We start from the raw sequence: 15464 nt of genomic DNA, 5'->3' as shown, positions 1-15464 counted from the left end.
TTTTACAACAAAACAGTTGACCAATTGTCCAATACTCTTTTGTATCTCCCCTCCCCTTGGCATCCCCCATCCCCCATCCCCCATCTTCTGCTTGGGTAAGTTTGCACAATTGCTCCAGCTCCACCATCCCAGATGGCCTGCAGAATCTGCTCAAATATGGAAAAATTATCGGCATGCATTCTAGCAATTTCCATTTTTCTCATTTGCATTTATTAAATGCACATGAATATAGAAAATATCTTCATATTCTAGCAAATTAAGAAGCCCCTGTGGGGCCTATAGGCCGATAATGCAGGTTTGAGCAATTTCATCCAAGCATGGATGTTTGGGTTGATTGTTTAGTTGTAAAACTAGTGCCATAACCCCTTCAAATATTGTAACTTCTGTGCCGGTTCTGTGATTTATGTTTTTTTTTCTTTTTCTCGAGCAAGGTGTCACTTTAACTGACATTGTATCATGGTAGGTTGTAAGGTGTTTTTTGCCATCTTGAGGGTAATTTAATAATAGTATAATATTCAGTTTTTATATAGCGCTTAATACATCTCAAACGTTTTTAAGTGCTTGACAGATATATAGTGTACTGGGCTCAAATTATTTTTTTTTGTCCACAGGGCTCTTCCATAAAAAAAAGCCCCCGTAAACCTTCTCAGGGCTCTTTTAGTACTGACGGGGGCTCTTTTAGTACTGACGGGGGCTCTTTTTTTTAAATACAAATTTCCATTGAAGTGGTCCCCATGAATGCTAAATTCTTTGCTATTTCATCATTATTATTTATTTAAGTCAGCATTTTTGCTCTAACAACTTTACAAGTTACATGCAGCTAATGGTCAGATCTCCTCCCTCTGTACGAGATGTGTGGTCCAATCAGGACTCCAACAGGTTTCCTACTATTTTAGCTTGCGGTCGATTTACTTGTCGATGTTAATTATTTGCTGGTCTTTTGGAATCACCAGATTTCAGAGGATTCCCATTTTTCACAACGAAAAACTTCTCCATGTTGTGGTCCTTGTGGATCCCCTATAGCTTCAGCAGATATGAGGCGGCAGCGTGCACACTGGTACTAACAGCGCAGTATAGCCATTGCTGACGGCTGCACTGCACTGCGAGCTTCCGTTGTTTGTATCGGTAATACTCTTGGAGTTGTGGAGATGAGAGATATAGCGCCATCTTCCGGCAAATAAGCGTACATTTGTTTACAATATGGCAGCCTCTAGACATCAAAAATTATGACCGAGATATCATGCACAAAATCTAACTATTAGTTCTATATAAGGTTTGAAAGTTGAAACTCAATATTGTGTGAAAGTTATTACAGAAAAGATAATCTTTATTTTAGAATTCCACGGGGGCGATTTTTAATTTTGAAATCGCCCCCTGAGCAATGAGACGGAGGCCATTATGTAGCTCACGTGGGCGAATCACCTGTCGCCCTCGTGTGTTTTTTGAGCCATGATGACCTACAAAGGAAGACATTACATCTAGGCTGAAACAAACAGAGATATAAACTGTTTTTAAAAAGAGCTCTGGAAAAAGTAAAGAGAGAAATGCACTTGTTTTAACTTCACAATTTTGTTGCATGATTACATGTAGATGTACACTGTAAGTGCAACTTTTAAGTTTTAAATATCGTTTTTGGCGACATTTAATTTGTTAATTTGTCACATTATTCTGAGAGTTGAACGTATTTGACTTCGCCAATTTTGAAATATTCAAAATTGCGGTCACTCTGCAATAAAATTATTAAATTTTAAGAAGATACGTAAAATTTATCTGTGCTGTGCTTGGTTGACAAGGCTAGAAGGATATCTCTGCCACGCCCATACATTGCTTCTCCGCACAATACGATTTATCTAATGTGAAACTAACCCTATTGCCTCAGTCACACCTATGGGAGTTTGGCTTGCGTATTTATGGCAAGCCGATTAAACATTTATTCCTATTTCTTGATATCAAGATATCATTTTCTGTTGAACAAAGCAATGGTAATTCTTGATATCAAGAAATCATTTTCTGTTGAACAAAGCAATGATAATTCTTGATATCAAGAAATAGGAATAAATGTTAAAATGGCTTGCCAAAAATACACGGCAAGCAAGCCAAATACGCAAAGGTGTGACTGAGGCATAACAGAGGTAGCATATACATGTACATTGAATACCGGTATACACACATGTATGAATAAGCAAACATATTTGTCGGTGATTGGGACCTTTAACTCATTGTGCCACTGTGATACTATGGGCGTGAGAAGTATAGCCAGGCCATCATTGAGAACTTTCTAAGTTGTCAAGATTAGAGAAGCTACAGGCTTCCTCTTTCCTTCCTGTCACTGTGCCTGGCGAACATGATTTATTTTCCAGTAACAAAATCTCTGCAGCCAGGTCAGATTGGGTAGCTAAGCATTGGTTTGTATTGTGGTCAGTACATGTACATATACAGTGTACATGTTCAATGTACTCATGCTGTGTACAGTAGGCCCACGTCGAATGTTTATGTGAAACTGATTCCAATCTGTACATGTATTGTAGGGCTACTTTGTACTATTTCACTATTAGTTTCCCTGATTTGCATATAGACAGTGCATACTGTATTTGGTCTTGAATGTTATGAATCGTTGTAAGGTTGGGAATTCAAAAATGAAAATTAGCTGGCAGTGCAGGTGAACATTTTTTAGCCTGTTTTTATTTTTGCTGTAAAAAAACATGAATTTGTTAATATGTCCAGAACTCAAGTTACAGATTGTTTTTAGGTAATTAGAGTCTGGTGATGAAGAAACTAGAAGTGGTAAAACATGTCTTGAGCAAACCTCAGTTGATTAAATTGTAATCTTGAGACTAGCAGGGTAATTAAACAGACACATTTAAATATATAATACATGTATTATGTTTATTAATGTCTTACACGTATGTGACAAAGCATGTGAATTTGTTGTCCGGCTGAATTTACATGAATTGATACAAATTGCTATGCATTCTATTGAAGTAAGATGTATCACACTTCCATGTCCAGGTAGCATCTACATGTAGGTACATGTACATTGCTCATGAACATGCATGCAGTAGCACATAACCCTAAATGACAGCTGGGAACTCAAATGTTTGACAAGTGTTTGACAAATGTTTTTGATTGCCAAGATTTATAGAGCTCTTGCATAAATATTTTGGTGAAGGGGGTTGGAAGATAAAGGCAGAGAGAGGGGAAAGGAAAGGAAAGGCAGGAGAAAGCATGAAAGCTAGCTGTAGGTTCAGGAGGAGGACGTGGAGATTCTTCAAATGATGTCATGGAGTGATAGAAAGGGAAGGTACATTTTTTAGGTTGAGAAACAGAAGGGTATGTCAATGTACAGTAGGTCTAAAGTTAGGGAGCAAGAGAGAGCAAGAGAGAGAAAAACAGAGAGACAGAGAGAGAGAGAGAGAGAAGAGGTCATAGCCAAATGGTGATAGAATGAGATTGTCGCTCTGCAATGAACGGAAGATGTACATGCAATGGGCAAGTATTGTACGTTTGCAACATGTGCTCTAGCCCAACATGAATGTATCCATGTTCATGTAGTTAATCACACAATACTCTATTAAATAACCGCAGAAAAAATTTGACACCTACAGTACGTGTAGTTTAAAAAAACAATTACTTCTACATGTATATGTACATACCTTGAATAAATATCGGCTGATGGGCTGGTGGGTAATTCAGTGCAAGCATTCACTCTTGTGTTTTACATTATAGTGGATATACTTTAGAAAATTTGTGGAGACAGAGGTATTTTGTCGAAATTTGATAAACAAATACCAGTACTTGCCCAATATAAGGCCAAATAAAAAAAATAAAAATGTTTAGCATCCTGCCTTTTTGAAAAGTAGGAAGGAGGAGGCCCTTTTTTCTTTCTTTCAAAATGGCTGCTTGGTAGATTTTCCCTGACAGTCAGAAATAGATCCATTTTAGCAGTGTTTTTAATGTTTTTTTTCTTTAAAAAAAATGTATAAAAAAAAGGAGGCCCCCCCCCCCCCCAAAAGGAAGCGGACGGGGACACTAAACTTGTATATTTTTTTGTAATGGCCTTAAAGGTACTATGTCCCTTTTGCAGCCAACCTCAAATGCTGTAGAACTTTGCAGGGATTATGAATATGTCATGTATGTCCTATCTGTGAAATTTAAACGTTAGCAGTGTCCTCATATTCAAATTATGCAAGGAAACCCGTTTACTTGCTAGACTTCACTGTCAGACACTATTGAGTGACTGACTGGCTTTTTTCTTCTTTGGTAATAATTACATACAATGTACATGAAAAGAGTTGTAAAGGGTACATGGGCATTTGTCTACATCAATAACCCACTTCTTGTGATGGCCAAGATTAAACTGATTGAATCTTTGCGCAGCATAAAACGTATGACCATTCGGTACAATTGTCTGAAAATCAAGACTATTACTTTTGGGCTCTATAGTTCTAAAGTCGATTTGACAAGTAATAGTCGTTATTTTCCCTCGAGACATTTTCAAGCCCCACCTTTTTTAGGGAAGTTCTAAATTAGTATCATCTTTCAAATGCAGTTGGAATTTAACTTTTTCATTTTTTTGGCCTGCAAATGGGACATAGTACCTTTAATGGCACATGTTCTCAAAAAGGCATAACATCTATCTATTGCGGGGGAGGGGGGGGGGGTGTGATTGGTACCGTATTGCACGTAATACAAGCGATTAATATAAGAAAAGGGGGGGGGGGGGGAAGGCTCCGGCTAGCTGTAAAAAAAGTTTGATATTTTTGTATTATGATAATCTAGGAAATAAAATTCCATAGAGAAAATGCCCAAGCAGAAATGCCATATTCTATGGGAGTAAATCCAAGAAGCCAAGAAGCTCTTCTGAACAATAAAGTAATTTATAATTTATTTTGAGCCATTTAGTGTGATACAGTGATGTACATTTGTACATGTGTGTACAGATTTCCCTCTGTTGCAGATATTATCATTATATTTCTTTTTACTTACTCTGTTATTGAATAGCTTCTTCTCTACAAAATTGTATGAAGGAAATCAAATCATCTGTATGCTATAAGAAATAGCAGAAATGAACTTCACTGTATTTTTTAATTGACTTTTAAGACAAAGCCAACAAAATGTATGTGAATCTAATCAGTGTGATTACTGCATGCTATTCCGTTGTGTTCACCATTCATGGAATTTCATATGTTCCTTGTTAATCTGCAGTCTTCCTGCAGATTTATAAGTACCTGGAGAAATAACATAAAGTTGAGGAAGACATGCATTCATGTAGGCTTGTAATATGAACTGCCATTAGTGAAATATGTTTTGTTAAAACACCTATATTTATTTTTCTTACATAGAAATGTAGGCCTTTTATTAAACCATTTTATATTTAACTTGGCTGCTGCTTCTTCTTCCTCCTCTTCTTCTTGTTTGTCGTCTTCTTCCTGTTTTTCCTTCTCCTCCTTCTCCTTCTCCTCCTCCATTTTCTTCTTCTTCCTCATCATCTGTTTTTTCTTTCTTCTTCTCCTTCTTCTTCTCCTTCTTCTACTCCTCTTCTTCTTCCTCCTTCTTTTCTTCTTCCTCCTTCTTTTCTTCTTCCTCATCCTTCTCCTTCTCCTCTTCTTCCTCCTCCTTCTCCTCCTCCTCCTCCTCCTCCTCCTCCTTCTCCTTCTCTTCTCTTCTTCCTCCTCCTCTTCCTCCTCTTCCTTCTCCCCTTTTTCCTTCTCCCCTTTTTCCTTCTTGCTCTTGTTCTTCTTCCTTTTCTCCTCCTTGTCCTTCTCCTCCCTCTTTTCTCTGTCTCCTTTTACCAATACATTAAAATACCTGGAAATGATTATTTATTTATTTAAATAAAAGGGATAATTATTATTTTTCTGTAGTATGTTCCAAAAAGAGACAATACCTCTGGATAAAAAGGGGGAGGGTGAAGGGTATCACACTACAGATAAATATCTGACAAACGGAACAAATTGTTGTGACCTTACTGTGTGTATTTTTGTTGTTCTGAAAAACAAACAACAAAATGAAACAAAACAAAAGCAATGCTATTTTACAAAATCAAGCTCAGACAGAGCATAGAGTGAAAAAGCAATGTTAACATCGAGCCGAGATGTTTATTGGAATTGTTTCCTTCTGTACAATCCAAAATAAGACAGGATGGTTGGTTGATGATATTTACAAGCCTTGGCAGAAGATGCCAAAGCTGATTACCGTTAACGTAGAGAGATTTCTATTTGTAATGCTAGCCAAGCCTCAATCCTCAATTAGATTTTAATTAAACTCTGTATTGCTAGCATTCCCCCATGGCAATATTCATTATGTAAATGATTGTAGATTACATGTACCCTCCTTGAAAATTTCTGGAGCAACTTTGAAAAACAGATGAGGAAAGAAAGTCCTTTACATGACTAATCAGCATTGAATACCATTTAAGCAAACCAAACTGCAAGGCTTTTCCCATAGGAATTTTAGGAAGATATTTTTCTCTTAGTATTAGCCTTGAATCATAATCTACCCATCAATTTTCTATACCACCCCATAATGTACAGTGCATGGTCAGTGTAATATGTTCTTGTTAATCGTTTCTTTCTTAATTTTGTGGTTTAATGTGATGAGCTATTTTCACTGCATTTTGGTCCAAATGTATGATGACTATTCTGATTTGAAAATACCTGTAGTTTTTAAAATATAAGTTATTGTCAGATACTAGTACTTGTAATTAGCACACCCCCCCCCCCCGAATCATTTATCACCAATAAATTACTAGGCCTTTAGAATAGTACTTCTACATGCTATACATGTACATGTAGGTCTGCATAAATGTCTCATGGAAAGAGAAAGAGCTGTAAATGTAAAATTATCTGGATGAGAATTATGTTTGTACTGAACTTCTGATATTGCGACGTAGTTAAACAAAAAGTTGTAGGCATATTATTCATTTTTGGAGAACTCCCAAATCATTACCTGCTACAGAATGAGATGTACAAGTACATATGTGGGTCTATATCTATATACTTTTGATTCTTGACGTTTTGTAGTCGGAGGGATTCTTCAGTGTCCAAATAGTACTGCAGAAGAAATGAAGAGGGTAGGTCATAATCATGTTAAAATGTCAGAGGACTTTCCCTACGGAATGGCTTCTTTCATCAAGTGTTGACTAATCCACTTTGCTCAGGACTGGAGTCCCGCTAGTTTGCAGGCACAAACCCGTGTCAATCGTACTAGGTAACAAAGGGTCTGAGCTTGGAGACTATGGAGACTGCAGTCCATAGGACCTGTACTGTAGCCGCTCTTGATAATCCTAAATTGACACAATAGCACTTGCTAACCGGTTAGGCTTCACTCAAAACACAATTGATTCTAATCCAATGTCAGATAGGGTCTGTGCTTTCAGACTAAAGTCCAATGGTGGTTCTAGATGTCCTCTGTTCCTTGTCTTCTAATGCTATGCGCAAGTCAGTCGCAAGGTGTGTGATTAGTTCGGAGGCACAAATCATTGTCAATCGTAATATCTTACAGAGGGTATGAACCATGAGACTACAGGTCTTGCTGCCCTAAGTCCCTGTATGTAGCAGGCTTTCAAGGGATCCGGTAACTTTGTCTCAGATTCTGAAACAAAATTCTGGATTTAGCTCATGATGCAATGATAATTATAAACCTTTAGGTCAGTCAGGAACCCCATGGCTTTTACAAGCCGATCGCCCGTCTGATTATCAAGATATTTATGATTGGAATTACAAATTTTGAAAACCGTTCGCCTGACAGTTTTCATAACACTACAGTCTACTGGGGAAAAACGAGTATGGTAAAACCGGTCACTCAAAGATTTCCCTTTTTTGAGGCACTTCTTGATCATTTTGAAGCGCAATTTTTTTAGGGCTTCAATTTTACACCATATCACAGACACTGATAACACGTAGGGCCGTGTATCTCAGATTTAACATTGTTAAACGATTCCTTTAACCAGAGCCTAGGGACTTGCGGCAAGTTTCAAGGCTTTATCAAAGTTTTATTTGCAGTTTTCAAATTAGAGTTTGTAGAGTTTGTGCCTGCAGAATAATAGGTGAGGGGGGGGGGGGCAAAGGGAAGAAGGAGTGGTGAAGGGGGTAAAGGGGGGGGGGGGTGGGGGAGGGGTAGGGGTTGGATTCAGGATCAGGTGATAACAAGTGAGACCATATGGGAGGAGAGGAAGCCCGTACTCATCTTTCCTTTTTTATTCTGTTTATGTACACCTACATGTACAATGTAACTTACTCAGGTATCCTGTAGTCTAGTATCATATCCCCAATTATAATAATTTGCCCACATATTTTGTGCAAATAAGTATCTGAGGGAAAGCTAAAAAAGCGTGTACAAAGTACGGCCTTAGATGCTGAAAGCATTCAAGAAATAACTTCTCTGCCAGGTATATACCAATTTACTCCACCTTGGTTGAGAGTAGTGAATGTAGATTAATGTCTTGCCAAGGGACGAATCTGAAATAATCTGTCTTTGATCCTCGACTTCCAGCATTGTCAATAACACCCTTGAAAGATGAGAGTACACACGTAGATCTACATGTATGGCTTCATGCTTCAGGCCGCGCAGCTCCACAGTCTTTATAAGAACACACAAACCATATTCATGAGCAGTGTGTATGTATATAAATTGGATGCATGTACATAGATACATGGAGGCTACTGTGCAGTAAGCCAAACACTTTCACAACTATTGCCCATGTTTCATGGTTTTAATAGCTCAATACATTTTTATTAGAGCCCTAAAAATTATACTACTAGATGCATGAAAAGAAAGAGCGAAAGTATTTGCACACACTGTCCATTTTTGTCATGTTACTCACAAGTATTACCATATTGTGTTTGATGACAGGTTTTTAAAGGAATAAAAAAAGGTTTAAAATCCTTACAATGACAACATTATGAGAGGTTTAAATCACTGTTTTTTTTATAAGAAAATCATCAGTTTTTAAGATTGTTGACATGTACAGTGAAGTTTGTGACCAGTATGATCATTGTTTTCAGAGACATGACTTTTTATTTTGTTTAATGTTCAATAGCAATAAAAGCAAAGTACCAGTGTTGCCAAGTTGAAGAAGAAAAGTCCTTTGAAAGATTACATTCCTAACAACAGATTCCAACAAATCTAAGTGTTTTACCATTGGCTAGGCCTATATGTACATAGTATATTATAAACAGTAAGTTTCATGTACCTAAAGAAGTAACACAACTGTCTTTGGGCATGTTTATGCTTAACTTTTTCTGGCCAGAATCAGGCATCTGTTACGCGTTTAGTTTAAAGCACGGTTGCGTCCTTTCTCACTTTTGTAGAATCACCGAAAAACGGCGATCACGATCGCTGATCGTAAACTCACAAAAAGATGCGTTTACAATTTGTAAACGTGTTTAAAAGGGGTCAACGCACTGACCTCTAGTGGGTCTACGCATGGACCATGGTCTACGTAGCATGCACAGTGCAAGTTTGTGAATCCAGCTGCAAGGCCAATTAAGGCCACCCAGGGAGAATTGCCTGGAGGAGCCAGAGAAGTGAGCATAAACAGTACACCGTGGAACTGCGATTACGATGAGCGTTTACGATGAGTGTTACAAATCGCTCATTCTGCCTTCAAAATTTAAGCTTAAACGCACCCTTTGATCCAACTGCTTTGCCAGAAGTCAGTACTGAATTCTGTAAAAAGTGAAGTCTACATTACAGGTAGTCGAGTAGTCCTATAAAGTAATATGCTCAAGATCTCTATTAGTATTTTTTACCTGTCCCCTTTACTAAGGCTGTGCTCAACAGTGTAATGAGGTACCCGAGTACACTCCCAGGCTCACAATTGAATACTTGAATATTCAGACGCCATGTTTTTTTATAATTTTTTTGAATTTTTTTGAATTTTTTTGAATTTTTTTGAATTTTTTAAATTTTTAATTTTTTTTTTGATTTTTTGATTTTTTGATTTTTTTGCCACTACCATACCACTCGGCAGTTTCCCAGATCCCTCGCCGAAAACGCATGCAATTTTACTTTGAGTTGCAGTTGAAGGCGCCGATTTAATAAGAATAATAACAGTAAACAATGCTGTTTTAAAAACCAAAGATGGCAGAATAATCCATTTTCCTCCAAGTCCTAATCGTACCCGAGTAGTTGTCAACCGTGCGGGTACACGAGCATTCGACTACCCGTCGCAGCCTCACCCTTTACCAACTAGCAAGAGAATATGCATCTACTGTATTTTAATAATGCGATAATAATTTCATCCTGTTTGTGTCTATATACATGTAGGAAAACAAGCGAAAACAGTAGGCCTCATATTTTCCTCCTTTTATCATATTGGAGGGTGGGGCAAATGAAGCTGCGAGTTATTCTTCAGCTACCATACTTATAATATAAATGTAAATGATATTGTTGTATACATGTACAATGTATGTACATGATTATCATGAAGGCCAACACTGTAATACGAAGCAGCCATTTGCTTTAAATGACAAAATGTGATTGTTGCATGCATTGCCTTCAGGTTAAGGCCATATAAATCCCAGTACTACGATAATTTAGTCAGTGATATTATCAATGTTTGATAGAGCATGACTGAGCATTGTTAGCTACATCAGGTCAATGATTAAGAGCTGTTGTAATTTTAGTGTATGAAATGTGTTTTCAAGTCTTCACTAAGTCTTCACCTGTGGAACATGCAATTGTATTGCACATCCATATGTACACAAAGCAAGTGCATCCACGCGCGAACGGACTTGAGTTCACTTCCTCTCATTCATACATATTTTACGCCCCAATCACACCAACAAAAACAACACCAGACCCACAACAGACCAAGCAAAAAGTTGCATCACTCCAGTTGAGGGCTCCACACTATCTTTCGTTTGTTTTTTGTTGTTGTTGCTAGGATGGATTGACATTTTTATAGCCTCTGTGCATAGCCATACATTATATCCTCAAAATTTGGGGGTAGGACGTACATGTAGATATGTTGTGCCCTTGAGTGTGTATGACTGTTAATGTTGAACCCTTCTGTAAATGTAGTACATGTATGTACAAGAAGAAATTTGGTGGTGTGACTGAGGTTAGTAATACATGTGTATTACAGCATCATTATACATGTAGGATCCATGTAACAAAACAAGGCCCATTCACACCCGACTGTTGTACATGTACAGGTCCCTTTTCCCCATAATATGGACGATGTGACAGGACATCATGCCTGCCATGGTCTATACGCATCCTTTAGTAAACATTTCAAGTGCATCTTGCTCCTTGTGATCAAAGCAACATGTCAGACAACATTTAAAATCTTCTTCTTCTTCTTCTTCTTCCATTTGAGTACATCCCTCTACAGAGTATTGTCGTACTATACTAGGGTGTGCAGGTGGACCACTACACCTGGGTTCCCCCTACTCTTATACGAATAGTGCAGTGGGTTCTGAATGTGCAAAGGTACATGTATTGACATAGACAGGGCCTCCATTTTTAACATCCTTTCTGAGGGACGGAGTGTTTTGAAACAAGGGGAGGGGCACGTTAACACACAATGCAAGCTTCAGTCATCCGTCTGGGTGGGATTCAAACCCAAGATCTTTGGTTTGACAGGCAGACGCTTTACCGACTAAGCCAACTTGCCTCCTCAATCAATCAATCCAGCATAGACTTATTTTTGTTGCGATGTAACATTGTAAGACGTATTAATGCTTAGAGCCCGCATACGATTTAGCCACTTTGAAATATTGAACCGTACCTTTAAACTTGGTTTCATTGTATACTGTATACAGCAGGCCTGGTATACTGTATAGATTGCGTGGATCTCTCTTTACATATTTTAATGATTCTTATATTGTTAAGGTATGCCTCCATGCATCCTTGTCCCAATTTTTTTCCATTCATGGAATGGAGACGGTGTGTCCTTGCAGTTTATAGACTATTGATTTTCACTGGCGCGTGGCCCAATTTGCATGTGTTAAGTAGTCTGCGCTCTGCACATTTTCACAACATACAGGTACATGTACATGTACATTAACCTGTATATTGTGAACAATTAAAGTTTACTTCTAAATGTTTCAATTTTAGGAATTTTGCTTTGGCGTATCATTCTTACTGTAACTTGTGAGACATTAAAGTTGTGTATTCATAAACCTTCCCAAATTAAATTGCTGAAACAATTTGTACATGTACAGACTTTTGTCATCTCTATTTTTAGAATGCTGATTTCCATGAACCAATATTGTGCAATATACATACATGTACATGTACATGTGTCATATGAAACCCCCCCCCCCCCCCCCCCCCCCCCCCCCCCGCCTCCAAAAAAAAATATACATTTTTTAAGCTAGCCAGATTCGGCCTCATACCAAGTAGTTTAATGAAGCATGTTTTATGCATGCCACATTAATTCAAGGTTATTTTGGCCTACAGTAATAAATAAAAAATGATCCCCTATAAAGTAATGTATACAGTTGACGACTGACATGCTGAGTGGGCATACATGTACCCTGAGTTATAAGCTGCAGTAACTCTTCAAGCAAAACTCATAAATTTTTCTAAACATTCTGGTGTTAAAGGGAAAGTCCACCCCAAAAATAAGTTTGTTTCGATAGAGGCAGAATAATAAGAAAATCAGGCGAGTGAAAGTTTGAGCAAATTCTGAATGAAAATAAGAAAGTTATGAATTATTGAAGTTGTGATCAATCAAACACAAATTGGCAACTCTATGACGTACCATGCGAGCTCAACTTCCATTTGCTCAGTACTAAAAAAATCTAAAATTTTCATTTTCCCTCAAGAAAAATTTCAACCATACATGCACCCTAAATATAATAATTGCAAATATGTTTCTATACTCCCCCTGCAAGGAACAAATATATATTCCGTCATCAATAACGAAGAAAACATGATTTTATGGAATATTATGCACAAAGCAAATGAAGGAGAGCTCGTATAATAAGTCACAGAGTTGCCAATTTGTATTTGATTGATCACAACTTCAATAATTCATAACTTTCTTATTTTCATTCAGAATTTGCTCAAACTTTCACTCACCTGATTTTCTTATTATTCTGCCTCTATCGAAACAAACTTATTTTGGGGGTGGACTTTCCCTTTAAACGCACACACACAAATCCACCTCAGGGGTGTGGGTTTTTTTAATGCCAGCAATTTTTGCAGTGTAAATGCCCACTCTTGAAATACATTGTACAATGTTCTTACAAAGTAAACAAAGAACAAACATAAAATCATATATTAATCATGTTCATGTAGGCCTATGGTATTCATTTTAGCCTTAGACGTACATGTCTGCTGACTTACATGTACAGTGTATGTCAAATTCACTGAGATTAATTTATTATTACGCTATTTATTATATGGAGAAGAAAAAGAAAAAAAATCAATTATAGGATCTTTCTGGAAAGCAGGAATACCAGTATGCCGTATGATCGATTTTCAGAACGTAGACCATTAATCTTAATAAATTGCTTAATACCGGTACTCCTATTTTACATATTTTTTAATGCATTTACATGAATGTACATGTAGTCTGGATTTTCATGTTCCTGAAGGTCTGTTAGTAGTACGTGGGCTGTAGTAAATTGAATTGTAAACATAGACTAGTGAATCATCATTTCTTGGAAGACAAATGGCTCATTTGCAGACTTTGGGAACACAACCGCATAATGAGAGATGTGAATGTAAACATGGGGCAATTATCACACAACCGCATTCCATTGAAATGCATTTAGCAAAATTAACTCTTGTTTAAATGAAATGTCTGTTTCATTGGTCGTTTTTGAGAAATCATTTAATACCCTGTTTCTGCATCCTTCCGAAATCTGTTAAATGTGTTACAGTGAAGCTAGGTTTGATTGCTATTCCTGGTTCTGACTTCACCAAACTATGAACATGTACAATATATGAATGCAACTTAGTGGTGATTAAAATGGTGTTTTGAGTACATTTCGTCCCACGAACAACTGAATTTTCTCATTCCCATAGGCTTAATACAATGACCACTGGATTCCCGGAGGCAATGGGTTGAGTAGATACACATACATGTACAGCAATTGTTCAGGAGTTGTGTGGATGTGCCATGTGTTGTCAAGGATTTTAATGCATCTCACAGATGTCCTGCAGCTCATACATGTACAGTATGTGTAGCCTATGACAGAATAAGAAAAAAATGTGACAGACATTATTATACATGTAACCAGTCATCCATTCTGAGTGTAGAGAGTCTGGTTCACACATGAATACACACACGTGAACATGAATGTTAATGTACATGTATTTATTGCCTATGTACTGTACATGTACACGTAGCTGCTCATATATTTTTGCTCAAAATACACGGGGGCGACGGGTGATTCGCCCCGTGAGCTACATAATCGTCTCTGTCAGATTGCTCACAGGGGCGATTGCAAAATTGAAAATCGCCCCCTTTGAATTATAAAATATAGATTATCTTTTCTGTAATAACTTTCACACAATCTCGAGCTTCAACTTTCAAACATTAAACCAATGAAATGGAACTATGAAATTTAGATTAGCGTGTAGGATTTCTCGCTCGTATTTTACGGTGTTTCGAGGCCGCCATATTTTAAACAAATGTACGCTTTTTTGCCGGAAGATTTCGCTATTTCTCCGATCTCCACATCTCTATGAGTATTACTGATACAAACTACGGAAGCTCACAGTACACTGCGGCCGTCAACAGTAGCTATACTATGCCGGTAGTACCGGTGTGCATGCTGACGCCCTATACATGTATCCAGGCCTTAAAAAAAACCTCCAAGGCCAATGAGAGGGGCATTTAGGCCAATCAAAGGGGCATCCAAGGCCATGGCCTTGGATTAATTTAAGCCCTGATGTATCTGCTGGAGTTAGAGGCAATCGCGCAAGGAGCGAAACATTGAGAAGTCTATTTGATTTATTGATATTTGTATTTATGTTATTTTAACATTGTTTTTTTTTGTGTCTTTTTCTTCCTTATTTGTTGGCCCTGTGCAGTAGTGCGGTGGATACACGACACGGAGGCAAGGTGGCTATCAAGAAGATCAGTCCGTTTGAGCACCAGACATACTGCCAACGAACCCTCAGAGAGATTAAAATCCTTACACGCTTCAATCATGAAAATGTAAGTCGTTGTCTCAAACTTGCTATGTTTTCCATTTTTCTGATCCTCTCAATCTTACTTTCTTTTGTAGTTATTCTCTTAAACTTTCAGTCTTGTCTTATGTTGTGTTTACTATTTTAAATAAGAACTTAAACAGCCCATTCTTGGGGAAAATCTTGTGTTAATTGTACATTAAACACTCTCATAAATTGTTATAATTAGGTTCATGTAGGGTCTTGAAAACAAGAATGACCACCAAATAAAACAAAAGAAAGAAAAATGACAAGAAAGTGAAACACAATTTTTTAGTGAATCTTTAGAATAAGGTTAATCTTGCAAAAATGCTTGCGTCATTATTGAGAGA

The 15464-nt window shown here is 37.5% G+C and overlaps 1 protein-coding gene across 1 annotated transcript in view; it reads left to right on the top strand.

Annotated features, from left to right (window-relative positions):
- LOC373525 (MAP kinase) overlaps positions 1-15464 on the top strand; it is a gene marked incomplete at its 5' end in the record, with an annotated part of 39178 nt that overhangs the window by 9934 nt on the left and 13780 nt on the right. Inside the window, 1 exon segment of the mRNA NM_214648.1 lies at positions 14995-15121. Within this exon segment, the coding sequence (NP_999813.1) occupies positions 14995-15121 (127 nt within the window).

Source organism: Strongylocentrotus purpuratus, unplaced genomic scaffold (genome assembly GCF_000002235.5).
Source record: "Strongylocentrotus purpuratus isolate Spur 01 unplaced genomic scaffold, Spur_5.0 spur5_scaffold_2, whole genome shotgun sequence".
In the NCBI taxonomy this organism is placed as follows: Eukaryota; Metazoa; Echinodermata; class Echinoidea; order Camarodonta; family Strongylocentrotidae; genus Strongylocentrotus; species Strongylocentrotus purpuratus.
Note: the sequence above shows the minus strand (reverse complement) of the source record. Positions and strands in the feature narration are given on the sequence as shown.